This window comes from Cricetulus griseus, chromosome 4 (genome assembly GCF_003668045.3).
Source record: "Cricetulus griseus strain 17A/GY chromosome 4, alternate assembly CriGri-PICRH-1.0, whole genome shotgun sequence".
Lineage (NCBI taxonomy): Eukaryota > Metazoa > Chordata > Mammalia > Rodentia > Cricetidae > Cricetulus > Cricetulus griseus.
In genome coordinates this window covers 167,241,704-167,269,328 of record NC_048597.1, presented here as the reverse complement: position 1 = coordinate 167,269,328, position 27,625 = coordinate 167,241,704, and the positions used below count along the sequence as shown (strand labels likewise).

Here is a 27,625-nt window from a genome sequence, read left to right as displayed (position 1 = left end):
CCTTCCTCCCTCAAGCAAAAGAATATGAGACTCTAAACTGAATATAGGAACCGTAGGCATGGGCAGAATGATCAGCAGTCAGGAGCTGAAGCACAAATCAGATTATCAGAACCTGGAGGCTGAAGCAGTGGAGAGTGGAGGAAAAGAAGAGTTTAAAGAGTCTTAAGATGTGTCAAAAAGTGGATCCTAGCCCTCAGTGCTTTATAGATTATTTTGCTTATTTTTAATACAGTTGTATGTTTTTAAACATTATATAGATAATTTGAGTATAATACAAAAGATTTTTGTTTTAGACAGTGTCCCTCTATACAGTCCTGGCTGTCCTGGAACTCACTATGTAGACCAGGCTAGCCTCAAATTCACAAAGATGTGCGATAGGATTAAACATGTGTGTCCCAGTGTGCCTGGCTGTGTTTACTTCTTGATATAGAGTCTGTTCACCGTCCTCATTTGATTTCACACATCTCACCGTACCATAGGCCTGGAGCTAGTAACCATCTAGATAAATGCTTTCTACCAAATAGTTTCATATACAACATATGGTTTTATTTGTATGAAATTCTATAATAGACAGATCTAATTTATGATACTGTTACATGAAAGAGGTTTTGACTGCAAAAAAGAAATGAGGGAACTTAATTGGGTTATAGAAATAGCTTGGTCTTGATAAGCATTTGTCAGATTTAATTGAATACTGTCTACTTAAGATCTCAGCTTTTCACCCAATTATAAAATCAAGCCATAAATAGCCAACAAACATAAGATACTCACTTCCTAGTTGCCAATAAAAGATAAATACAAACTTCACAAAATGTCAGCACATACATTTGAGAGAGAGGACTGAAATTAAAGAGACTGATAGAACCAAACTTATGAAAGAATCTGAACTAACTGAAATGAGCAGTATACCATGGTATGTACAGAGATTGATTTAAACATTTTAGGACACTGTTTGCATTGTAATTTTAAAAAGTGGCTCAAGAGAGAAAGATGCCATGCAACAGAGCTTGGGTGGAAGGCTTTTATGTTGGGAGAAAGTGAGTGGGAAAGGGGGGAAAAGGGAGAGGGGAGACAGGCCTCTGGGGACAGGAGCAGCAGAAGAGAAGAGAGAGGAGGGAAGAAGGGGAGAGGGGGGAGGGAGGGAGAGAGAGGGAAAGTGAGCAGGGCCCTTTTAAAAGGGAACAGAGTGAATGTGCACAGGTGGTGCTCTTAGTGGCTGCAGTTGAGGGCATATCCTGTCAGAACCTCACGGACAGGCCAGTACAGGTGCATGAATTATAACAGTTTGCCCATAGCTAGTAAGACTGATCCTATGCACAGTTGTGACTTAGAAGTTCCACTCCTAAGCATATGCCCGATTCATCTTGTCCAGATCGAACCACATAAAAATAAAATGCTTCTGTACAATATAGCATATGGATGGGGTGGGTTTGGGCTAGAACACATTGCTATCCTATTTGTTTTACATACATTGTGCTTAAAAACTAAAGTATTATAACAGAGAATTGCTCTTTCCTTCCCCATGCCAGAAGAATGCAAAGAACTTAGCCAAGTTTCTTCACAGAAAAGTTATATATATGGCTCACAAATTATATAGAAATGATCATAGACCGAGTTCTGAAATGTTTGTTTAATATCCTCTGTCAAGAAGCTAAAGAGAAGAGAAAGCTGCATACAGGAAAGTGTTAGGTTGTCTGGTATTGCTGGCGAATATTCCAGTGGAGAAAACCTTTGTAGAAGTCAACTGCTCTTGTTAGATGGGAGTTATGATTACAGAACATGTTTCCTTTTCTTGATAAATGTGCTTTGTCATTTCCCTGCTGCTGTATCGTGCCAATCCCTTACTTCTTTCTGCCATTTACCCGGAGAAACCAGTCCTGGCCCCCCAAAATATGATTGGTCACCTATTTTTGTACAACCTTTGCTTTCCGTTGGGAATACTAAGTGTAACAAAAGTCATCTGTAATGGAGTGATTAATATGTGTCCCATTCATCGGACTTTAAACTTTGTAACTCAGGGTGACCATGTCTTATATTCACTACTGTTAAGCCTCATTTCCCTGCACTGAGAAATCATTCAACAAATATATCTCAACTATACAACAAAATATTTCATTTGCTTAGAATTTTATGTTAAGGATATTGGGCTAACTTCTATTTGTGTTTCTGTCTAGAATATAGCAGATCAGATTGCATTTCAAGTTGCTGGTGGATTAACAGCCCTTGAACACATCCTTCAAGTAGTGGCCCCAGCCTCAAACATGAACACAGTTTCACGAATTCCTCCTAAGTAAGTACAGTTTCTTAATCTGTCTTTCATTTTCATTTGCAAGTAATTTCTAACCTATGGTTCCCATATAAGGGAACCACAGGAAAATTATATGTGTACTTAGGGTTGAATAATAAAAGAATACATATCACATTAAGGAGAAAAATGGGCTACTTGACTTCATTTACAGAATCCAAATTGAGTCTAGAAAGCCTTATAAGGAAATCTTTTTAGTGTGTGATCGACTGTATTCTTAAACCAAGACGAACTGTTGAAGTCTTGGAATAATGGTGAAAGAAGCAAACCTTCTGTGTTGAATGTGAAAGAGATAGGTCCATAGCCTGGGTTTGAGCCTGGAAATACACAGAAATCCCCAATGTCAGGAAGAGCATTCTGAGGCCTCAGTCACTCATGGTAGATTGTCCTTAGTCAGAAAGACCCTATATAGCATTGGATCTAATCTCTGCCTTCTTATTTGGTCAAGTCATACTTCCGTCTCTGTCCATTTGAGGTATAATATCAGAAAATATTATTTTGGAAGTGTTTTTTTACAGTTGTAACATACACAATTTTTAGGAAGCTTGTGGAGATTATTATTTGGAGTTTAAATGGGTTTTTGATAAAATTTTATCTACATCTCTGAGAAAATATTACTCCTAGCTAGTAAAATAAACAGAAAGTTCCATTTGTCCTTTGGATGCAAAGAGGGATAAAAAAAAAAACAAAAACACAAGAGTTTATCTTTTTTGCTGACATACATTTTGGTAAGATTAAAAACAAAAACAAAAAACCACTCACCACATTGGCTTCAGAGTCCCACAAATCTAGGATCTGTTTACCCCATAAATGCCTTATTCACGTTGCAGCTATTTCCCTGTTTGGGTAGAATGTGTGTAAGAACTCTTTATAAACTGTGTAAAGTGTTTTTAAGTGTCAGGTGAAAAAATCTGAAGTAATGGTCTTACTGATTTAAATTATAGTTTGTTTGTATGAGATGCTTGCAGGTAATACAGACTTCTTGACACTATTAGCACGAGTGCCTTTGCTCTAGTGACAAAATGGAAGTGAGTGGAGGAAGGGATAGCCTTTAAGTTAGAGGGTTTGCTGTGAGATAGAAAGTGCTACATTAGACAGTTGCAGCAGGCATAAAGGGCTCTACGACGGACCATCAGGCCTTTCACACCAAAATGGACTTTACTTAAATGGTATTGCTGGGTATGAGAGATGAAAATCACTCCTGTGTTGATTGGCAAGAAAGGAAGGAGAAAAGAAAGACTGAGACGTGTAAAAAGCATTTAAGGTTGAAATGTGAAATGAGATTTGATTCTGTGGTTTTATGCTTTGGTAATCGTTAATAATTCATGTTACCCATCTTGAACTTATCTTGAGATTTTTAAATTTTGGTTTTTTGTTTGTTTGTTTGTTTGTTTGTTTGTTTTCATTAGTTTTCTGGTAAGCTTCAAAGCACATGACCCTGAGGTCTTGAACCTGCAACCTAGATTAAATGCCATTTCTCAGAAACTGCTTTTGCCACAGGCAAAGAGCATATTCTTGTGCTTATCTATGTTTCTCCTTAATAGAGCAGGAGTGTTTCCACAGTTCCTAAAAAGACTTGTGTGAGAAGTAGTGTGTTCCCATTGGAAAAGAGTACTGGGACCCTGACAGTCTCAGTGCCAGGATGAGAACTTGTTTCATTGCCTTAGATGTGAGTTTTCAGCTTCATGTTGCCCACAAATGGAAGTCAGCACCGGGAGCCATGAACATCTAGTAGTGACTCTGGATTTGCTTGTCTGAGCACAAACTCAAGATGGTAACTCGGCCATCTTCTCAGATACTTCTCAGGGCTACAGTGTTAAAGCTGAGTGTGCTGTGCTGCTTGTTGATAGATAGGTGAGAGGGCTTCTTCAGGCACTGTACAGTCAGAACAGGCTGCTGGAAATATGTCAGTGTGGAAACTTAAAAGTGCTTTCTCATTTTATTCCCAACTACTGTTCTGCAGGAACTCCTGCTGTGGCCCTGAACTGTCCATAGTACCTTGGTACCCCACTTGCTCTCAGAATGATCTAATCTCCCTTTCCATCCCTGATTCTTACTACTCATCTCTTTGAACCTTCTGTCATCTTAGCTCATTCTGTTTCCGTTTTCTGCTTCCTGTGATAGTTCATGGCTCTTACTGAGAGAGCTGGCAGTTTATGATACCATGCATTATTTAATTTTCCTCAGTGGTAAGCAGCAGACTTAAACCATTGTCTAAAAATAGCCGTTTTGAACTCTGGAATCCTATGACCGACTGACTGTAAGCCTGATATATCCCTGGCCAGCAGCCCTGAGTTCTGTGTTCATAAATGAGCCTCTCCCTGCTCCTTTTTTCTTACCACCCTGAACATCTCAGTTATTTCACACAGCGACTCCATAGCCTTGCTTTGTCCATAGTTGTTGCTAGGTAGCTTCCTAAGAATAGTATTTCCCAGCTGGGTGTTGGTGGCGCACGCCTTTAATCCCAGCACTCGGGAGGCAGAGGCAGGTGGATCTCTGTGAGTTCGAGACCAACCTGGTCTACAAGAGCTAGTTCCAGGACATCCTCCAAAGCCACAGAGAAACCCTGGCTCGAAAAACAAAGACAAACAAACAAACAAAAAAAGACTAGTATTTCCTTCCATGGTTCCCCCATTTTTAAGTATTTATTTGATTTTTTTATCTAGATGAATGTGTATTTGTGTGTGTGTGTGTGTGTGTGTGTGTGTGTGTGTGTGTGTGTGTACACATGTGACCTGTGTGCAAGTACCCACAAAGGCAGGAAGAACTAATTGGACCACCTGGAGCTGGGGTAACAGTTAATTGTGAGCTGCTCACTATAGGTATTGGAAATTAAACTTCTTTTCTCTATAAGAGCAGGAAGCTCCCTCAACTTCTGAAAAAAAATTGCAGCTCATCTCTCTCCTCCCTAAATATTTCCTAAGGTGAAATTAAGAATATGGAACTATGAATTTCATAATTTTGTTTTTCTTAGAAACAGAATAATACTACATCATATAAATGTACCATATTTTCAGTACCAAATTTGTGGTAGTTTGAATGTAATTGCCCCCATAAACTCATAGGGCATGGCACTATTAGGAGGTGAGGCTTTGTTGGAGGAAATATGTCACTGTGGAGGTGAGCTTTGAGGTCTCATTTATGCTCAAACTCTGCCAGTGTCTCAGTTCACTTCCTATTGCCCGTGATATAAAATGTAGAACTCTCGGCTCCTTCTCCAGCACCATGTCTACTTGTTCTCCACCATATCCTGCCATAATGATAATGGACTAAACCTCTGAAACTGTAAACCACCCAATTAAATCTTTTCCTTTATAAGAGTTGCTATAGTCATGATGTCTCGTCACAGAAATAGAAGTCCTAAGATATCATTTATCAGTTGATGGATATCTAGACTGTTTCCATTTCCTAGTTCTTGTGAATAAAGCAGCAATGAATATGGAAGAAGTTTCTCTGTGGTAATATGTAGAGTTCTTGGTGTATGTACTCAAGAGTGGTACAGCTTCATCATGTGGTAGATCTGTTTTCAGTTCTGTGAGGAACTTGCACACTGATTTCCAGAATTGTCATACCAGTTTGCTTTCCCACCAGCAGCAATTTAAGTATTCCCCTTTCTCCCACATCACACCAGCATATATTGTCAATTGTTCATTTGATCATGGCCATTCTGAGTGGGGTAGTTTTAATTTACATTTTCCAGATGGCAAAAGATATTGGATTTTTTTAAAAAATAGGCCCACTGGTGCAATAGTAGCACAAATGTTATAGGACTAACCAACCACTTTCTGATGGGATCCAAAGCTCAGTCCATGAGATGGAACCCATACCTGTCACTGATAAGGGGTCTAAGAATGTATACTAGGTAGGTCATAGTCCCTAAGGGAAAACCAAAAACATTTTCTGCTAAATGGACCTAGTAATAAAGTGACTTCTAATGATTTATTGCAATGGTAGTTTGAATGGGAGTGGCTCCCATAGGCTCAAATATTTGAATCCTTGGTCCCTACTTTGTAGAACTGTTTAGAAAGGATTAGGAGGTATGCCTTGATGGAAGAGGTGTATCACTGGTGGGTAGAGTGTTAAAATCTCATAAAATCCCCTAAGAAAGCTAGTTCTTTCTCTGTTTTTGCCTATTATGAATCATATGTGAGCTCTTAGCTACTGATCCAGCACCATGCTTAACATGCCTGCTTACTGCCATGTTCCCAGCCATTATGGTCATGGACTCTAACCCTTTGGAACCATGAACCCCAAATCAAAAGCTTTCTTTTATAAGTTTCCTCGGGTGTGGTATTTTTGTCATAGAAATAGAAAAGTAACTAAATCAGAAGTAGACTGTTGATGACAGGTCTAACCATGTTGTTCTTTGGAGGAATATGAAAGGCTTTGGAACTATTGGCTAAGAAAGCAGCTAAACACTGTAAGTGGAGCTTAATGGGCCATTCTAGTAAGAATGTGGAAGACAGTGGGGATCAATGTGGACTATGAAGGCCCAGCTCAAGAGGGTTCAGAGGAGAACAATATTAGCAGTTGGGCTAGAGACCATTCTAGTGATATTTTGGCAAAGACTGTAGATGATTTTTAACCTTATTTTAAGAATAATCTGCCTAAGGCTAAATTGAAGTATCTGGGACTAATTTCATTGGTAGAGATATTGTCTCTGTAGTGTACTTATTAGTGATCATATTTATGTAGATCTATAATGAAAAAGAGGAGGTGAGGCAAAAATAAATACAGAAGGTACAATTTGAGGAGAAAAAGAACTCCAGGGAGTTTTTAATGTTGAATGCAAGGTTTGTGAATACAAGAGTAAAGGGCTTTTGGAATCTTCCTCTGAGGTAAGAAAAGCTACTGGGGGGGGGGGGCTGGAGAGATGGCTCAGAGGTTAAGAGCACTGGCTGCTCTTCCAGAGGTCCTGAGTTCAATTCCCAGCAACCACATGGTGGCTCACAACCATCTGTTATGAGATCTTGTGCCCTCTTCTGGTGTGCAGATATACATGGAAGCAGAATGTTGTATACATAATAAATAAATAAAATCTTTAAAATAAAAAAGAAAGAAAAAAAGAAAAGCTACTGGGTCCAGGGATATGGGAGGGGAGTCCTTGCATGGATGCCTGAGAGGCCATTGCATGAAGCTGTGAAAGTGAAGCCTGGATTGTCGTGGAGATTGCAAGATGTTTAAGATGCCAGAGCAATGGAATACCACCAAGGAAAGTTGCAAACATGGAGTGGAACCAGCCCAAAAGAGAGAAGTATGTTGTAGTTACCTAAGCTGGAAGAGCAGAGCCACCTAAGTCTTTTGACACCAGACATAGAACTACAGGATTTGGAGTTTGCCTGGCTGGGTTCAGTCTTGCTTTGTTCCACATTTCCTCACTATGCCCTATTCCTCCCTTTGTATGTTGGAAGTATGTGATTTGGGTTTTTTTGGTTTTTTGTTTTTTGATTTTACAAGCTGTTACATTAAGAGATTGCCTTGATTAACAGAAGAGACTTCAGATTTGGTAATTTTAAACACTCTTAAGGCTGAAAGACTGTGAGGGGCTTTTGTAGTTGAACTGACTAAGTACATTTTGCCTTATGCTGTGGCTACAGTTTATGGGGCCAGGAAGTGGAATATGGTGGTTTGAATGAGAATGGTCCCCATGGGCTCATATGTTTGAATACTTGGTCCCCAGTTGGTAGAACTGTTTGTGAAGGATGAGGAGTTAGGGTGGCTTCAAGGTTTCAAAAGCCTACACAATTCCCAATTAGTGCTCTCTCTACCACTGCTTGTGGATCAGTTGTAAGCTCTCCGCTACTGCTTCAGCACCACATCTGCTTGCCTGCCTGCCTGCTCTTGCCATGATGTTCATGGTCTCTGACCCTCTCGGACCATTAGCCCAAAATTCAATGCTTTCTTTTATAAGTTGATTTAGAGATGGTTCCCTTGGACATCAGAACAGTGTTGTATGGATTCTCATCTCATGATCAGTTTTGTGTACACACAGACATAGAAATGAGATTGAGATAGACTTTTATCCTTGAAGCTTATAGGCATGAAAAATGAGATGTAATAAACTCTAAACATCACTAGTATTAGCCTGCTGTGTTTACAAAACAGCTGCCCTGGAAATACACTAAGACTTTATAAAAGGAATATTTTGCTGCAAATCCAGTACCTGTAAACAGTTTTCTTAAGGGGCTGATCTTTTGTGTTTAACTTTCTGTCTCTTAACTCACTTGGCTATTGTCTTTGGAGTACTGGTAAACCTTTTCCTTAGTCTTCATCATATAATGTAATCCAGACTTCCCCAGTTTCTTCCCTGTTATCCTTTCACCTTTGTTTTTCATTTTTTTATCATCTTTATTTATTGGAGGGGATTGCATATGCTACAACATACGTGTGGAGGTCACAGTATAGCTTTCAGAAGTCAGCTCTCCTTACCCTGTGTGGACCCTGGGGAGTGGGACTGGAGCCATCAGTCTTAGCATGCACTTGTACCCACTGAGTCATCTCTCAGGGTTCACCTTTACTCTTGCCTTTCCCTGTCACCTCATCTCTCTTGGTTTATTATGTGTTCAATTTCAAGGTGGATTTTACACCATATTATGCTCTCGTCAGTGACCATAGCTAATTAAACTGTTCAGTAAGAGCATTTGACTTGAGAGCAACCCATCTATAGGCCAGCCAGCAATGGAGGATTTGTGACCCAGCACAAAATGCTAAACTGAGCCAGTCCCTCTCAGGAATTTACAGTTGAGAAATTGTAAAACTTGACACTATATTCTCTTGGGTATTTGAATGTGAAAGAAAATAAATGGTGACTTCTGGGATGGCCATTACAGGGCTGTGTATGCTTCAGTTTAGAGGCACTACAGGAAGTCTGTTTAGGATGTTCACACTACAGGAGGGGAGAGGCCAGAACTCATTCATGGGAGAGGAGTGTGCTGAAAATGAAAGCACATCCATTCCACAGAGCTGGAACTGCCCTGTTCTCTTGAGGCTCCTTGTTCATTTTCTTCTGGATTCACCCAAGGGTTTTCGTTAGCCCTACCCTTTTCACTTACAGAACTTTGAGTTTCTTTGCCTCCCAGCCAAAAGAACCTGATACTTTTTAAATATAAGTACCAAAGATTCTTTTAACTCTAGAATGGTTTGAAAATGTTGGGTTGTGCCATAGAGCCTTCCTTACAAAGCCATAGTTGTTTCTTCAAAAATCTCTCATTTAAAAGAAGACTGAATGAATGTCCATTGTTGAAAGCATCAATAAAGAGAGAGTCGGCCTAGCTGGGGCTGGCTGAACTTCTATTTTTCTACTTACAAATCCCAGTCCCAACTTGGAAAATCTATATAGAAATGACCTACATTTAGCTTGCTGTCCCTAAACTGTAAGATAAACACATTCAAAAATGGCATGCCTTCAGGAAAATGACTTGCCTTCAGAAATAAAGGTAAGAAAATATATGATAATGCAGTTCTTTTAAACAGGTGAGTTCTGTAGGAACAGGTAGTTGTACTTGCCACCTTCTTTATTCTTTAAGGGATCCTCATCCTTTTAGGTTAGGACTTAGTTTAGATCGAAAGAGTATCATTTTGTATTTATAAACAACTGAAAAAAAATATATCCCAAGACTTTACTCTAAAACTTGATCACAGTGGACCGTATCATATCTGGCCATCTTAACCAATTACTTATCTGACACTAGAAGCTAATTGCCCAATTTGAAGGTGAGATTAAGATGTTTAAAGTCAGAGGTTTGTAAAACAGTTACATACGTATGCCTCTCTTCCTTACTTCACACTCCCAATCTCAAATCCAAGCAGCATAATCAGGCTCAAAACATTAATCCTGCAGCTGCAGCATGAAACTCTTTTTGTAAATTAATAATGTATTTATTATTAGAATGAGCTGTAATTTTAACAACTAGAAAATAGGTACCATATTTTATAAGATAGTGCTTTTTGAAAACAGCAAAAAAATTTATAGCATTTAGCAAAAGGAATAAATAATTGGTTTGTGTCATTTCAGGGAGGCTTTTTTGTTTGTTTTAATTACAATTCTGCTCATCTCAAGGAAACCATAGTAGCCACCTACCCTAAATTATGGTGTGCTCAAGCTGTAGACACAGGCTTTCAGGGTACTACACCATCTCTTACTCCTCTCTCGCACTTGAAAAGTGAGGCACACTACATGCAAGGAGGGGTAGTTGCTCAGCTGTGCACCAAACTGCTACTAGAAAGTGAATTCATGCATGATAAGAGAAAGTTACACTACAGGTGTTGGGTGCAGGATCTGTTATATTTTTACCGAAGTATCATTTAATATAGATAAAGAAACTAAAGTTTAAAAAATGGTTTCCGCCCCATCATCACATTAGCTGAACTGAGACTGCCAAATTATCTTCTCTCTGTGCCTTATTGTCTACCTACTATCACCAAAAATAGCTTTATCAACCTGTATTTATTGAATTGCTTCTATTCTGAGATCTCTATGATTTGTGTCATCAAAGAAACACCTTTCACCCCTTCAGAGAATATGAGACTAATAAACATTTTTTGTATCCTATTATACATCCAAAGAAAGGATGACAATGTAGTTTAAAGTGTTAGTATCTGAGGACCTTTGAATGTCTCATAAGCTAGAATTTACTGGGTGGTGGTGCTATATATACTGCTATATTATGTATGTATACTATGGTGTTGTAAGCATTTACTGCTTTAATCAAATGAAAGTGTTTCATTGATATAATTTTAAAAACTGTGATAAGCTATGTGATTGCAGAGGGTTTGTTGTTACTATGTTCTTGTAGTTTGTGTGTGGGAAGACCATTATTTGGTTGATTAGTTTTGGTTTTGGTTTATGCTTTTTGTAGTTGGGTGTCAGTATTGGGTATGAGAGATGGTCTGTGACCATCTTTTTTTTTTCCACCTAACACACAAGGAATTGGATTTATTGGTACATCATTTGGTAAAGTGAACCAAACTCACTTGTAACTATTTTTACGTAGAAGACATAATGTTCAGGGGAAATGTAACAATTATATTCAGAAAAAGAAATTGAAGATTTCTGTATATTGACTACCATTTTAGGGGAGGTTTGTCAAATAATTTCCTTCTCATAAGTTCAGATGTAGCTTTTCAAATAGTTGGGACCGTGTTGCATTCCACTGTATCCACTATGCCATGGACCTTCAGTAATGTTAGCAAAATGCTATTCACCAGTTTGGAAGAAATTTAGGATAAAACCCACTGTTAATAATTGCATATTTATGGATAGGAGTAATTTATATATATGAAATCACATTTTATTTTAAAAAGTAACTTTCTCCAGTAGACAAAGTAAAATGAAATGTTTTAAAAGCTAATTAGCCATAACAATTGATAATACATTGGTGTATTTCATTTGGTGTACTAAAGTATTTTGTTTATGTCTCAAAGGGTTTTTTGCAGAGATGGTTACAGTTAGCAGCTGTTGAACCACTAATAAGATTAGAGTAAAGAAATTAGTTGTGTCAACTTTAATCTGCTGACTAGCACTGCAAACCACCTGGGGTCTTCTCCAGAGCCATCTTATTTAATTGCAAACTTTAAATTACATAATGGGATCCTATCTAAGACTATGTCTAAAGACTTTATAATAATAGCTGTCTTATATCAAGTTAATATTAGCAGTAAAAATAATGCTTTAGCACTAGAATTTAAAAATGATGTAGTAACTTGTTACTTATCCTACATTTTTAATGCATTACATACTTTCTAAGTTAGAGGCTTTTGAGGAAATAGAGATGGGCTTATTAAGTCAGTGCTTTAAATGTATATGATTTTCAATCTGATTACAAAAACTAACAAAGTATTCTCTAAATAAAAGAAAATTTAAAAAATGTCTCTATGGAATACTGAAATTGCCTATTCTGTTTGTGCCTAATTTATCAATTTAAACACTTTGAAATATCACATCTAGTTGAAATTTCATATTCCTTGCTGTGAGGAATCATTATAGATAGGACAATTGTTTTAAAGTCAATTTTAATTACATTGACATTTTATTATGTATTTAGTGCAATATTAATGTTGATGCAGTGAAAGTTGACTAGTTAACAGATAGGATTAGCATCATGGAAAGACCCCTCTTGAATGGATGGGTGTTTTGGTTTTTAGTCATTCGCTGTTCCCACTCTTAACTCTCCCAGCGTTTGAAGGCTTAGGTTGGTGGTGGGAAAGGCAGTGGGGAGTTATACTAGCTAAAACAGGGTGTGTCCAGTGAAACGACTCAGCCTGAGTTTCATCCCTGGAATCTACATAATAAAAAGAAAGAAAAGACTCACACACGTAAAATTAATATGATTTAGCTGGGCAGTGACGACGCATGCCGTTAATCCCAGCAATCCAGAGGCAGGGACAGACAGTCTCAGAGTTTGAGGCCAGCCTGGTCTACAGAGCAAGAGAGTTCCAGGAAAGGCCCCAAAGATACAGAGAAACCCTGTCTCAACCTCCCCCCTCCCAATTAATATGATTTTAAAAAGCAACTTACAGAACAAAGCATGGCAAATGGTAGGAATTTTAACCTTGTATCCACAACTAATATTCTAAGCCAACTGTCAAAATTATCAATTTCAGTAAAAGCTACCAAAATATATCACAAATCTAAATCCTCTATTGTTAAAAATGTCAAAACTGAATAATTTCTTCTTGTTTAAATTTCAGCAATATTCTTTCTCTAAATTTCTTGCTGTTATTTACTAGGTATCAAACAAAAGCTCTACAATTTCTATTCACAAAAATATTTTTTAATTTTTAAAGTTAGCATAGAAGATAATGAAATTTGTTGAGGCATTTGCATACATGCGTATTTTATTCTTATTAATCTCTCTTTACCATTGCCTACTCCCTTTTCCCCCAATAGTTGCCCCTATTTTGATTTCAAGTCATACATACTCTGTCTTTCTCCATCTTCTCCTTTAAGATCTCTTCCTCTGGGGCTGGAGAGATGGCTCAGAGGTTAAGAGCACTGACTGCTCTTCCAGAGATCCTGAGTTCAATTCCCAGCAACCACATGGTGGCTCACAACCATCCGTTATGAGTTCTGGTGCCCTCTTCTAGTGTGCAGATATACATGGAAGCAGAATGTTGTATACATAATAAATAAATAAATAAAATCTTTAAAAAAAAAAAGATCTCTTCCCCTGTTACCACAATTCCTTTTCTGCTTCTGAGACCTAGACACTCATACATATACGCACACACAAGGACACACACACACATGCACACATAGACACACACAAACATCTAGAAGCATGCAGATAGAAATGCAAGTCTAGAGTCTGCCTCCGAGAGAAAACATCAAGTATTTGCCTTTCTGAGTCTGTCTTGTTTCCTTTAACATAATGATATCCTCTTGTATCCATTTTCCTACAGATGCTATGATTTCTTTTTTCTTTATAGATACATAAAATTCCATTGTATACATGTGCCATATTTTCTTGTCCTGTTCATCATTGATGGACCAGTTCCATTTCTTAGCTTTTTTGTGATTAATGAAGTGGTAACATATATATATATATATATATATATATATATATATATATATATATCTGTAGTTTTGACTTAGTCCTTCAGATATATGACCAAGAATGATATAGTGGAGTCATATAGTGGTTTGTTTTTTATTTTGTGAAAAACTTCCATGCTAATTTTCATAGTGGCTGTGCCAGTTTACATTCCTGCCAGCAGAGAAGAGGGTATTTCTTTCACTTTGTCTTCAATAGCATCTGTTGCCATTTATTTCCTGCTGATGGCTGTCCTGACTAGGATGAGGTGGAATCATAAAGTAGTTAATTTCAAAGTAGTTTGATTTCTTTGATGGCTAAGGATGTTGAACACTTTTTCAAATATTTATTGGCCTTTGTATTTCTTTTGAGAACTGCCTGATCAGTTCATTAGTTCACTTATTGAGGTTAATGATTAGATACTTATTTTTTGCTGCCCTTTGTGTATTCTAGATGGGAGTCCTTTATCTGAGAAGAAAATTCCCCAGTCTGTAGGCTGTCTCTTCACTTTGGTTATACAGAAGCTTTTTAATTTCATGAGATCCATTTGTCAATTTGTGGGATTATTTCAAGAGATAATGGAATCATTTTTAGAGTGTGTGTGTGTGTGTGTGTGTGTGTGTGTGTGTGTGTATGTGTTCATGTGTATGTGTCCAGTTACATATGCATGTTGCGCACCACCTCGACCAGCAAGGAAGACGCGACACTTGGACTCTTCTTTAAGCAGTTTACTCAGGAACCTTGAAAAATCTTCTGATCCCGGGGAAAGCCCGCCCACAGCTTAAAAGCCTTTGGGTAGCCAACCCCAGTATGCCACGTGGTGAATACAGACAGGTCCACATATGTGGAAGCAAGCCAGATCTTCAGCCCTAACCAAATATGGAGTTGTTTATGACAGAGAGCGCTCACCATCGGGAAGGTGGAAGGCGGAAACCAGCGCCATCTTTAAGGCGCGGCACGTGGCAGCTCTCTGTATTATTTAAAAAACACGAAACAGGCAAGAGTAGAGGTCTGATCTCTGAAACAATGGGACTCTGTACTGATCCTCATTCAGATGTCACCCACCTAAAACGAGCACCAGACCCGTCCCACACCCTTTTCACAGAGGCGGGAATCAGGGTGCCAACCCGCCTGCAATCAGACATGCTCCTCTTTGGGTCCCAAGGGCTGACCCAAAGTGCAGTGCTCAGCCTTGCATCCTGAGTGCGACAAATTTCAATTCTTCATGGTCGATAACCATGCTTGGGGGGACTGTCCTGCTTCTGTGGCTGTGAAGGCTTGAATGATCATGACTGCATCACGCCGTTGTGTGACTCTGATCTTACATATACACCACAGGCATACCAAGGAGACCAGCACCAAAAGGCCTGCAAGTGCCCCCAAGCCCACCCATTCCTTTAGATGGCAGAGTTCAACCAGGAGGTCAGGCCCCTCGCAAGGGATAGGTCCATTCGGGTGGAATTCACATGCAAGATAGCCATCCTGAGGTCTCTCATAGTATCTTCAAACTCGGATGACCAATTCTGTAAGAGAAACTGAGACAATCTTTTAGACAGATTCGCTGCATGAGTAAAATTTTGATATTGTACTGATGTGACACACAACCCAGCCATTCTCCATTTGCATCCCAGCTGGGCCAACTGCCACAGAGTATCAGCCTGTTCTTGTACCAAATCTATACGTTGATTGACAATCATTAGACCTCCTTTGATCTGTGAACTGAGCAAAGTTTGGATATCCAGGGCATTGGTGACATTGGCAGAAAGGTTATTTAGAACATTTGCAGTCTGTACAGTGCCTGACAAGGCCACAGCAGAAACAGTAGCACTCACAGCAGCGATGGGGATGGCCATGACTATGGCTGCTGTTATACCAAAATCTCTCTTCTCTCTAAACAATGTCAAGCTGCTGGGAGCTTCTACAGGCACAGGCACAGGCACATACCAGGGCATATGGGTAACCACAGCCAAAGGGAAGGCTGTAACATTCCAGCACAGAGCATAAAAGCACATGGTCTGGGTGCAATTTAGCCAACTAGAGCTGCCATTGCTCACCAACCATACAAATGGAGGCCAAATGCATGCTGGGGTAGGTGAAAATGTGGTATTATGGATGCTCTTCCACTGGAAGGGGGAAGTCTTGGTCATGTCTCCTTCCTCAGAGGAGGAAGGTGCGGGGGAGGAGCTACCATAGTCGTAGCTGCTATACCCACCTGTGTACCCCGTGTAGGAGAAAGTAGAAGTTCCCTGTGCCCCGCCTCCAATCATGGCCAAGGGAGACAGATCTGTACAACTCCCATTGGTCCCACACAGCAGCCATGTATTGAAGGCGTTTAGTCGATACCAATGAGGGGAGGACCCATTAAAGGATTCCTGGGAACTATTTACACTTATATCAGGAGAGAAGGAGAAATAACCTTCTTTTGCCCAAATTGCCTCCTGCTCTGACAGCCTGACCATGGGAGGCCTCCCTGGCCCTGAGGACCCCCTGAGCAAAAGGGAGCCCACATAGGTTGGTTTGGTGGGTAATTATTTTCTTCTCGGGCAGGCCACCACCCTTTAATCCAGGATGCATTCATGCCAGATCTCACAACCCAGCCTGCGCCCCCTCCAATTGATTGATACTTTAGGAGGAAGCACTCCAGGCTACTATCAGTCTTCAGGGAGAAACATAGGCTGCCTTGCAAGTAAAGATGGCGTGCACTCTCAATAGGGCTCATCTGCTCATCTTGGGGTAAAAAGGGCAGGTCTAAACTGTGATTGGTGGTAAATAGGCGTGGGAAGACCCCTGCATTATACATCACCGGAATGGGTTTTGGGAACACCGACAGAATCGCCCATCTCTGCTCTGCGGCAAAATCAAGATCTCTGCCTAACTTATCCCATGAAAAAAATCGTAAGGCTCCCGGAGACTGCGAACCAAGGTGCAATGGCATCACATTCCCCCAGGAATCTCTCAAGAGTACTTTTCTAAAGTTTTAGATTCTTGGAACGAAGCAGCTCATTCAGAGCCAAAAAAATTGGGTGTGACTGAGAAGCGCTCATGGCCAAACTAGTGCAGTTTTCCCTTTTGTTTTACTTTCGGTTCGCTTCTCCGCAAACTTTTCCTGCTCCCTCTTTATCTACAGAGAGGAGCAATATACCCGCTTTTGTCGAGGATTCCCACCTTACCTGGGAACTTACCAGTGCACTGCCCTGACCGCAGAAAGTTCTGAGTCTTTCGATGAGAGGTTCCCCATACGGGCCACCACTTGTCGAGCCACCTCGACCAGTAAGGAAGACACAACACTTGGACTCTTCTTTAAGCAGTTTACTCAGGAACCTTGAAAAATCTTCTGACCCCGGGGAAAGCCCGCCCACAACTTAAAAGCCTTTGGGTAGCCAACCCCAGTATGCCACATGGTGAATGCAGACAGGTCCACATACGTGGAAGCAAGCCAGATCTTCAGCCCTAGCCAAATATGGAGTTGTTTATGACAGAGAGCGCTCACCATCGGGAAGGTGGAAGGCGGAAGCCAGCGCCATCTTTAAGGCACGCCACGTCTCAGCTCTCTACATATGCACACAGGTATGCACAGCCCAGACATCAATTTCCAGTATCATTCCTCAGATTTTGTCCACCTTTAGAGACAGGTTCTGTCACTGACTTGGGCCTTGCTGATTAATCTAGACCGCCTGGGATCTACCTCCCTAGCTTTGGCATTGCAAGTGGACACTACCATGGCCATTCTTTTTAGGTGGATCTAGTGATTGAATTTAGGTCCTCACATTTGTACAGCAAGCACTTAATGGTGAGCTCTCTGCCTAGCCCGATCTTTGCCTATATCTTGAGGTGTCTTCCCCTAGCAGTTTGAGCATCTGAGGATTTGAAGTAATGTCTTTGATTCCTCTTCAATTGATTTCTTGTGTTGTTGATAAATGTGGATCTAATTTCATTTTTCTTTATGTTTATATATCCAGTTTTCCAACATTATTTTTTTGGATAGGGCTTTTTCCAGTGAAAAGTTTTTACACCTTTGACAAATATTAGGAGTCTATACTTCTTTGAATTTGGTGGGCACTCTATAATGGGTATTGTTTCTCTGCAAATCTGTTTTTGTGTCAGTACCATGCTGTCTTTGTCACTATGGCTCTGAAGTATAATTTGAAGTCAAATATTGTAATACCCCTAGTATTATTTGTTCATTCTCCTTTGGCTATCCATGATCTTTTATGTTTTTACACTAATTTTAGGATTTTCTTTAGTTCTTTGAAAAATGTCATTGGAGTTTTTATGAGTTCACATTGACTCAGTAGATTACTTTTGGTGATATAACGAGTTTTCACAATATTAATTCTAGTCCAATCACATAAGGATCTTTCTGTCATCTGGTGTCTTCTTCAATTTATTTTTCCCTGGGTGTCTTGAAGTTTTCATTGTAAAGCTCTTTCACCTCCTTGCTTAGGTGTGTTCCTAGGTATATTGTGTTTTTTTGAAGCTGCTATATAATAAGAGAGCTTCATAACCTCTGAGGTTAAGATATCTTTTATTAGATAAACGCCAGCCAAATGCAAGCCAGAGTGTGCCGGGGTATCATGGCAGGGAGGCCAGAGAGAAGGGGCTCCCATGTGCCTTGTCTGTCCCTTTAAACACTATCTCGCGTCACCCTGACCTCACCTTGACCACGTATGTCAGGCACACCTGTAGCCAGCTTCTAACAGGCGTGGCTTACACAGTCCCCTACAACTATATGTGAATTATTTCAGTTAATTTCATCCTCAGCAATTTCGTTATTATCATATAGAAAAGATACTCATCTTGCATGGTAATTTTATGTCTTGTTACTTTACTAAAAGAGTTTTATCATATCTGAAAATTTTCTGGTGAAATCTTTAAGTCCTTTTAAGTACAGAATCATATTATTCTCTGCAAATAGGGATAGTTTGACTTCTTCCTTTCCTATTTATATATCTTTTATATATTTCTCTTGTCTTATTGCTCCAGCTAAGATTTGATTACTATTTTGAATGAAAATTGAGAGTGGGCCTCCTTGTTTCATTCAGTTTTTCTCCATTTAATATGACTGCTACAGATTTGTCATATGCCTTCATTATGTTGAAACATGTTCTGTCTGATCCTATTTTTTTTTCAGGGTTTTTATTATGAAGGCACATTGAACTTTGTCAGGTGCCATGTCTTCATTTGTTGAAATGATTGTTTGATTTTTGTTCTTAAATTTGTGTATATATTTATTCATTCCCATATGTTAAACGAATCTTTCATCCCTGGAATGAAACCAACTTGGTTATGTTGTATGATGTTCTTAGTGTGCACTTCAATTTAATTTTCAGGAGGGTTGTTGAGATGTTTTAATTTTAATTAAAATATAATTGCATTATTTTCCCCCCTTCTTTTTCCTCTCTAATATAATCTGCTGAGTTTACTTAGTGTTGCTTGTGTGTATAGGATTTCAGGGCTTACCATTTGATATTAGATAACCAATTAAGGGGCTCATCCCTGGGAAAGATTTATTCTCCCTCTCTCAGTAGTCATTAGTTGCCGATAGCTCTTTGTTTAGGGATAGGACCCCATGAGATTTTACTTTTTCATTTAGCATATCTTGGTATTGTCCTTGTTCAGGTCTTGCTTGGGCAGTCATGTTTTTGAAGTATCATGGGTGAATCTTCCTTGTCACTTCTAGGAGATACACTCTCACAAAAGATTCTCTGGTCCCCTGACTCTTAAAACCTTTCTTCTCCTCCTCTGTGATGTTTCCTGATGTAAGATTGTGTTGTAGATACATCAACTGGAGCTGGGCATCCCAAGATCAATTGATCTTTGCATTTTGACTGGTTATGATTTTCTGTAATTCTCTCCATATGTTGCAAAGAGAAGGGTTTTTTTATGAAGGAACTGTACTTATGCCCACAGATATGTGGAGATGTATTGAAAGGAATTAGAAATTATGCTGATCTAGTAAAGTAGCAGTAGTAGGTTCTTTTCTAAGATACACTACCTCATTAACTATTAGTAGTTGGCTAGACATACAGTACCAGGCATGATTTACCTCCTGTTGAGCAGCCCTTAATTCCAATTAGACAGCTGTTGGTTACTGCCAAGGTATGAGTTCCATTACTGCACCTTTACGGATATCTTGCCATGCAGGTCATTGTTGAAGCTCATAAGCATCACACCCTTCTGACAGTTTACAAAGCACCTTCTAGTACCATAAAAACTAGACCTCTGGCATGGAACTTTCAGGTCAGATCTGGATGGAATCTCCTGAGTCCAGTGTCTGAATTGTGTGGTGACTTCAACAATAAAAACTTATCTTCCACCTCTGGAACACAATTATGGGCAACAGCAATACCCTATATTGTTTTAGATGTCTGTTGGATTACCCTGACCAAATAACCCTAAAGGGGGTTTCTCGCACCTCGAACTGGGGTTCTGTTTGTGACTCTTGTGAGAAGCATTATCAGCCCAAATGACATAACTTAATTTAAGATATAGAAATATATAGAGACCTACACATACATTTTATGGGAATGTTGACATGTACCATCATCGGGGAAATTAATCTGTAGTTTCTTTTCTTGTAAGGTCTTGATCCAGTTTTAATGTCAGGGTAGTTCTGAACTAATATAATGACTTTGGTAGGGTTCCATCCCTTTATATTTTGTAAACAGTTTGAGGTGTCAGAGCTTCCTTGACTGTTTAATAGAATTAGTAGTGGATCCATCTGGCCCTAGGCTTTTCTTTGCAGAGATTTTAAATTACTGCTTCAATCTTGTTGCTTGTTATTAGTCTGTTTAAATTGTTTATGTCTTCTGAATTTAATTTTAGTAGGTCAAATGAGTTTAGAAGTTTGTTCATTTCTTCTATTTTCCAGATTTTTAAAATGTAAGCTTTCAAAGTATTCCCAAATGATTTTCTGGATTTCACTGGAGTATGTTGTAACAACTTGCTTTTCAGTTATTATTTGATTAAGTTGGGTTTGGCATGCTCTCTGTCTCGGTCTTGGTCTCTGTCTCTGTTTCTCCCACTGTTTCTCTCTTATTCTCTCTCTCTCTCTCTCTCTCTCTCTCTCTCTCTCTCTCTCTCTCTCTCTAATCTTACTAATTTTTAAGAGTAACTTCATTTCATTGACACAATATATTCTTTTTATCTGTTTAATTCATCAGGGTTTAGTTTTGACTTATTTTTCAGGTACATTATTACATTATTAACTTGAGATTTTGCTGTTTTTTAATGGGAGTATTTACCACTATAAAGTATCTGCTTAGGACTGTCTTGGCGGTAGCTAGGGGCTCTATGGGAAATTCTATCATTTTCATTTGCTTGTAGCAGTTTTTGTTTCAGACAGGGTTTCACTATATAGCCTGGAATTTTCTGTGTATGCCAGGCTAGCCCAGAATTCACAGAGATCCACCTGCTTCTACTTGTGCTGGCATTAAATCATTCCCATCAGGTTCTATGAATTTTTTAATTTCTTTCTTGATTTCTTCAGTGATTTGCTGCTGATTCATAAGTGTACTGTCTCCATGTCTTTGGTGGTTTCTACAGTTTCTCTTGCTATTGATTTCTAGTTCTACTCCATAGTGGCTTTGGTAAGTTAAAATTTAGTTTTTGTTTTGTTTGTTTGTTTGTTCTGGTATTTGTTAAGGGTTGCTTTATGGCCTCCCATGTGATCAGTTGTAGAGAAGGTTGCACCTGATTTTTAGGGGGGGAAAGATGTGTATTCTCTATCTGTTGAACAGTATATTTCATAGATACAGTTACACCCAGTTAATCTATGCTATATAATTTAACCCTGAGATTTCTTTGCCGATTTTAGTTTGGTAGACCTCTGAATATGAGAACAGAGTATTGAAGTATCCCACTGCTATTGTGTCAGGACCTACATTTAAGTGACTCTTAATGTACTAGGTGTGTACTTTAGTTGTATTCTATAATTATCTTTTTTTTTTCTATGAAAGTTCCTGCCCCTGTCACTAAAAGGCTTGGTTTTTTCTGTCCTCTGTTTTTCAGAGGAAACATGTTCAGTAAGAAAATCTTCTGACGAAAGAAAATCATTCCTAAGTATATTTGGGGCAAGAAAGTCTGTATCTTAGACCCCCATCAGCATTACAGCGCACTCTTGACAGAATATGCAGTGAGATTTTAGCATCTTCTGAGAAGATACTTTGAAAAGTTGGGGCTTTCTGTTTGATGTCAAAAAGTGCTTCAAGTCGTTCACGTTTAAAATTACAGAGAGGGCTGCTGGACAGACCACCCAAGCTGGTTCAGAGCAGCGCGCTCTAAACCAGGTGCTCTTCAAATAAAGATTGTCTTTCAAGTGAGTTCACTGCGCACACAAGTTTTTCCTCTCCCTTTCCTCCTCCTAAGAACAGAGTTTCTTGAACAAGTTCTGTGAAGCTAAGGCTGTTGAGAGGCACATTCTTCTTTACCAGAGAGGTTTTCTTTGTTGAGCACAGAGGGTGTTAAAGAAGGTACACTCCATACCTGAAGTTGTTTGCTTTTCCTATGTGTGTATTTCCTTATGTCTCATAATAGTTGACCAAAAATTCAAGACAAGCTGTAAAAATTTGATTGACTAAAACGCAGAAATACTATAAAATTAAAGCTATAAAAATACAGATCCCAGCAAAGGCAGCATGTGTATAGTCCTAGAGCTGTGCAGTTCAACACAGCATTCTCATAGGATTTTTAATAGTTTTGTATATTAATTTACCCTACCATCAACTTACATAATATTATACAATATTAGCATAAACACAATTATCAATTACACAAAGAAATCAGAGAATCTATTCTCCATGTGTGTCATTTCAAATACATGAAGGGCAGGTTATTCACTTACCTAAATGGTGATAACGTGAGTCTCCTGTTTTATATATAACACATAAAAATAAATTTTAAATTAACTGATATAGTGAATTATGGAAACCTAAAATTATCACTTAGTGATAACTTTAAAAAGATACACATGAATAATTACCTAATTTTATAATTTGACAGTACCTTTAAATCATAAAAGAAAGCAAAAAACAAGTAAATCAGCCTAAATGAATTAACAAAGAAAATGTGGTACATACACACTACACATTTTATTAGACCATCAAGAAAAATGAAATATTAAAAATTGTCCAAAAATGGATGGATCTGAATATTGTTATATTAAGTTAGGTCCAGATTCAGAACAACAAATATTGCATATTTCTCTTTTATTTGTGGATCCTAGCTTCATATGTGAATATATGTATGTATTAGAATGGGGACTCTGAGGAGGAATACAGCTTTCATGGGAGTGTATCTGAGTATGTGTCGTGTCGCATGAAAGAGAAGCAGGACACTGACTGCAGGTAGAATGAGTACAGTCATCAGGGTGACAGGGGAACAGAATCAGCAGAACAATTACGTGGGAAAAAACCATAATGAAATACATTACTTTGTATGCGTATTTAAAAAATGAAAGTAACATTTTTTATTTTACTATCAAATTTATGATGATGTAGCCAGTATTAGCCATAACATGGGAGGAGGGGTACCTTTCTCAAAGTAAAAATTGGTTTGCATTTTTTCCCTAAAAGTCAGTTTGAATTTGGCAGTATGCTTGAAAACCTTAAAAATGTTCATTTTCCTTTGACCCATTTCATCATAACCAGCAATTATGAAAGAAGCAAGCAGGTATTTGCTTCCCAGACTTCATTGTGTCTGCGTACAGGCAGGTGATTGAGGCCTTAAGCCAGACTCTTACTCTGGAGTTAATGAAGTAAAGCAGGGGTATCCACTCTAGTCTTTAAGAGTTAGAGGCTACTGTTTGTAAAGCCCAAAGTCATATTCAGGGTGAGGCATATCATGCCTGGTCGTGTTTTGGATTTGTTTTGCTTGTTTAGGCCAGTTCAGTAGTGTTTGATTTGGGTAGCAGGACTAGAAGCACATCCCAGATTCTGTTGTGTATCTAACAGCCTGTCAGTTTTTCTGTTTAAATCAGCTGGAGCATTTCTCCAGCAGTCCACAACAAAGACTTCTCACTCACAAAAAAAGCATTATTTATGCTATTGAAAATTGGACACAATAGTAAGAGATTGGTATTTTTAAAATAATATAGGATTTTTTCAGTTTGTCCTTGATCAGATAGGAATTCACAGAGGGCATGACTCAGAAAATCATTGGGATACTTCTGAACCTGAGACCAAAAACAGTGGTGCCACACAGATGCCCTGGGGCTCTGGTCCCTCTGAGGCCACACACTTTAAGAAGAGTTCAGCTGTTATGCTGTGATTGCCCTTAGGTACTCAAAAATAACAGGCTACATTTTAGCTGTATCTTAGTGCAGCCGTTTCCCCAGCATTCCAAGGAAATGTGTCTAAGGAAGCCTTCCGGTTCTTTGAGAAGGGAGAGCCCTTCATCTTCCACTTCAGCCAGAACAATTGTTTCTGTTTTGTGGTTTGTGCTTCTGAGTAAGAATCTGCTTCTCTTTTTAAAAATTCAAAGCTAGTATTACAGGAGATGCTAAGTGTTACCAAGAAATGCTTACAACAGGAAGGAAAGAATGGCATTACAAACAGTAAATTTTTTCTTAACAGTTTTTTTTAAACCATTTCTTTATACGTCGGCTTACCAAATATAATTATTTTTACAATCATAGATACCTATTTTTGCCTTATGGAAAAAACACTTGCAGTCTTAATCTTGTTATCAAATAATTATAATAACATTACATAATGAGTCCTACTGATTGTTAGTGCCCTAAGTACTTTATTATCTCATTTAATTCTCATGACAATCACAGGAAGCTTAAATATCATCTTATTTTTAACCATGTGAAATAGATGATAGAATGATAAGTTAGAAACTTGCTAAAATCTTGAATGATAAACTGGTACTCTGCCCTAAAAGTATCTCGCTCCTGAAGCTCCCCTCTTCACTAGTACGCTCTACTGTAACTGACTTCCAGAAGCCCATCAGTTCTGTGGTCAGGACCAACTTTATCAAGCATTATTATAACAGGGGCTCTCCTCACTTTCTTTTTCCCACTAAAGCTTCAGCTCTGGGCACTTACCTGTCTTATCTGCGTAATAGTAACATAATGTATTGCATATCACAGGGAACTTTGGAATGAATGAATGAATGAATGAATGAACGAATGAATGAATGAATGAATGAATGATTCATTCATGAATGAATGAGACCTATGGTTCTCATCTCTGGATGCAGAATTTTTTTAGGACACAAGTTTCTGTTTACTAGATATGCAGTGGCGCTTGACAATTTTCATTTCTTAAAGTTCCCAGGTAATGTTGATGCTGCTGATTGACAGTCAACAAATGTCCTAGAACGGTGGTTCTCAACCTGTGGGACATGAACCCTTTGGACTCTTTCACGGGGGTCACATACCAGATATCTTGCATATCAGATATTTACATCATGATTCATAACGGTAACAAAATTACAGTTACAAAGCAGCAACAAGAACAGTTTTATGTTCAGGGGTCACCAAAATATGAAGAACTGTATTAAAGGGTCACAGCATTAGAAAGGCTGAGAACTACTGTCCTAGAAGGTTGGTTGTGAAGGACTAAGAAGAAAATTCAGTAAGACAAGTCAGAATAAATAAACATTGATCACACAGGCAGTTTTAGTCCCAGACTTCAAAACACTCAGAAGAGTCCTGTGTCCTCTGAGCTCATTGCTTTAAGTTTCATTGAGCAATTAATATGGTTTTTCCTTAAGATCCCCTAGAGAAAAATCTCTGGCTGGTTTTTCTTTGGACTGTTTGTGTCCATGACCAGTTTGGACCCACTAGGAAGGAAGTCTCCCTCTGCACAGGGCCAGATCCATGTCCATGCCCCATCCCAGTGTGGGACTCTCTTCCCAGAAACATATAGGTCTAACCTCATGAGGGATAGCTCCAGCTTCTCTACACTGTTTTTTCAGCTGCCTTGTCCTGGACCAGCTGATCTGGCAACAGGCAATTTGGTAGTCTTTTTTTTTTTCTGAGTGTTACTTAAAAGATGCCTGATCTTAAATGAAGCAATTATCAGAAAGACTGGAAAATTCTCTTCATTGTCTGCCCTGTAACTAATAGACATTAGTGAGAGCTGTTAGGTACTAGTGAGACTGCGCTTGAATAAAAGTAACTCTTTTATGTCTAACTGATGGAACTGTGTCTAATGGTTTAGGGCTTGTTTTGTTTTGTTTTGTTTGTGAAGTGGGCTTGTTTTGTACAGCAGCTTCCATCTCATTCCTGTTCCTTACATACCATGGACTTTACCTATTTTAAATTGTTGGGAGAAGAGTTGCTCAGGTTTTACAAATGGTGTTTTCCTTCCTATTAGGTCTCTCTGCAATGCAATCAATGTTTACAACCTCACCTGCAATAACTGTTCAGAAAACTGCACTGATGTTCTGTTTAGTAACAAGATTACCTTCTTAATGGATCTCCTGATACACCAATTGACGGTATGTAATATTAGTGCCTTGAGTAAGAAGCTGTTAAGGTTTGAAAAATAGTCCTGTGACTAAATCTAAGAATTCAGCCTATTTACTGTCCAGATTGAAGGGAGAGGGAGACTGTGAAAGGTGGTTAAGAACGTACAATAGGAAATGACAGTGAAATCTCTTGAGTTATTTGAACCTTTGTGTCAAAGTCTCCTAAACTCTAAGTTTTAATGAGTAATAAGTATGCAACACTTATGAAGAACACCAATTTACATGTTGAATCTGACTCTGGAACCAGCTGAACCCAATGCCAAACCTACACAGCCACAGGAATGGATGTTATCAAAAGAAAACTGAGAAAGCCTCAGTCTCTCACCAGCATATGTCAAAAAGGGCCAATTAAATGGGGGCTTTTCCATGGCCATTTACACATAAAAGAAAATTTAAGAAATGCCTTTGTCAGAAAAGGCAAACCTACTTATGATGTGAGTAAGCAGCCAGTTGTCACCTTAAATTTTACCTCCATTCACAGATGTTAAACAAGGTAAGCTCAGTATAATATCCAAAGGTTTAGGTCTGTCAATGCAGTCTTCAGAGCCCTGGGACCAGAAGTTTCCTGGCAAGGTTTCTGAGCACCTGAGGTATTGGCACTGTGATTTTACAACACCAGAGTTTTCCCAGAGCCAGGTTGCTTTTACTCTCCATGGCTCTAATTGCTCTCCTTAAGCTCCACACCTCTGCTCCCTTTCTTCCCTTCCTTCCTCTGCAGTCTGTGGCCTTAATTTATGCATAAGAGCATCTTCCTCATGAAATCTCAAATCTGTTTTCCCAATCCCAGATTTAAGAATGCTTTTTATGTGCTCCCAGACATCACATCTCATTGACCTGATGATACTGAATTGTAACTATTTACTTACCTATTTTCCCACTGGTCCTAAAATCCATGAAGACATGTAGCTTATTACTGTGTTCAACATCCTAACAGAGGATGGCAGATTCGGTATAACATTGAGTGAATGTCTGAGTAAAGAAATTGTTCCCTACAGATTGCTGGTCACAAGCTAAAACTCAAGGTGACTATGAAGCCTTACATGTAGACATACTGGCAAGAATTAGAGAGAGCAAAGTGGGAAAGCAAGGAAAGATACAGACTAGCATTGCCACAGACAATAACACCAGCTAGTTACAGTGATGGCAATGTGTATGAATCAAAGTCTTAAATTGTTCTCAGTTTTGTTTACAAAACAAGTTACTAAAATATGGGTAAGACATTTTAGTAAAAAAAAAAATCTTCAAAAACAGACCAAAAGACATAATTTATGTTGCCTCATTTAATTTCCAGGATAGTTTTAAAAGATCATTG

At 38.8% G+C, this 27,625-nt stretch overlaps 1 protein-coding gene across 6 annotated transcripts in view; it reads left to right on the top strand.

Moving 5' to 3' along the window:
• The window catches only part of Scaper (S-phase cyclin A associated protein in the ER), a 323,341-nt gene that overhangs the window by 218,501 nt on the left and 77,215 nt on the right, over positions 1-27,625 (top strand). For all 6 annotated transcript variants that reach the window (XM_027415034.2, XM_027415035.2, XM_027415032.2 and 3 more), the window contains 2 exons: positions 2,175-2,290; positions 26,160-26,283. In XM_027415034.2, coding sequence (XP_027270835.1) covers positions 2,175-2,290; positions 26,160-26,283 — 240 coding nt within the window. The remainder of the gene's footprint in view (positions 1-2,174; positions 2,291-26,159; positions 26,284-27,625) is intronic.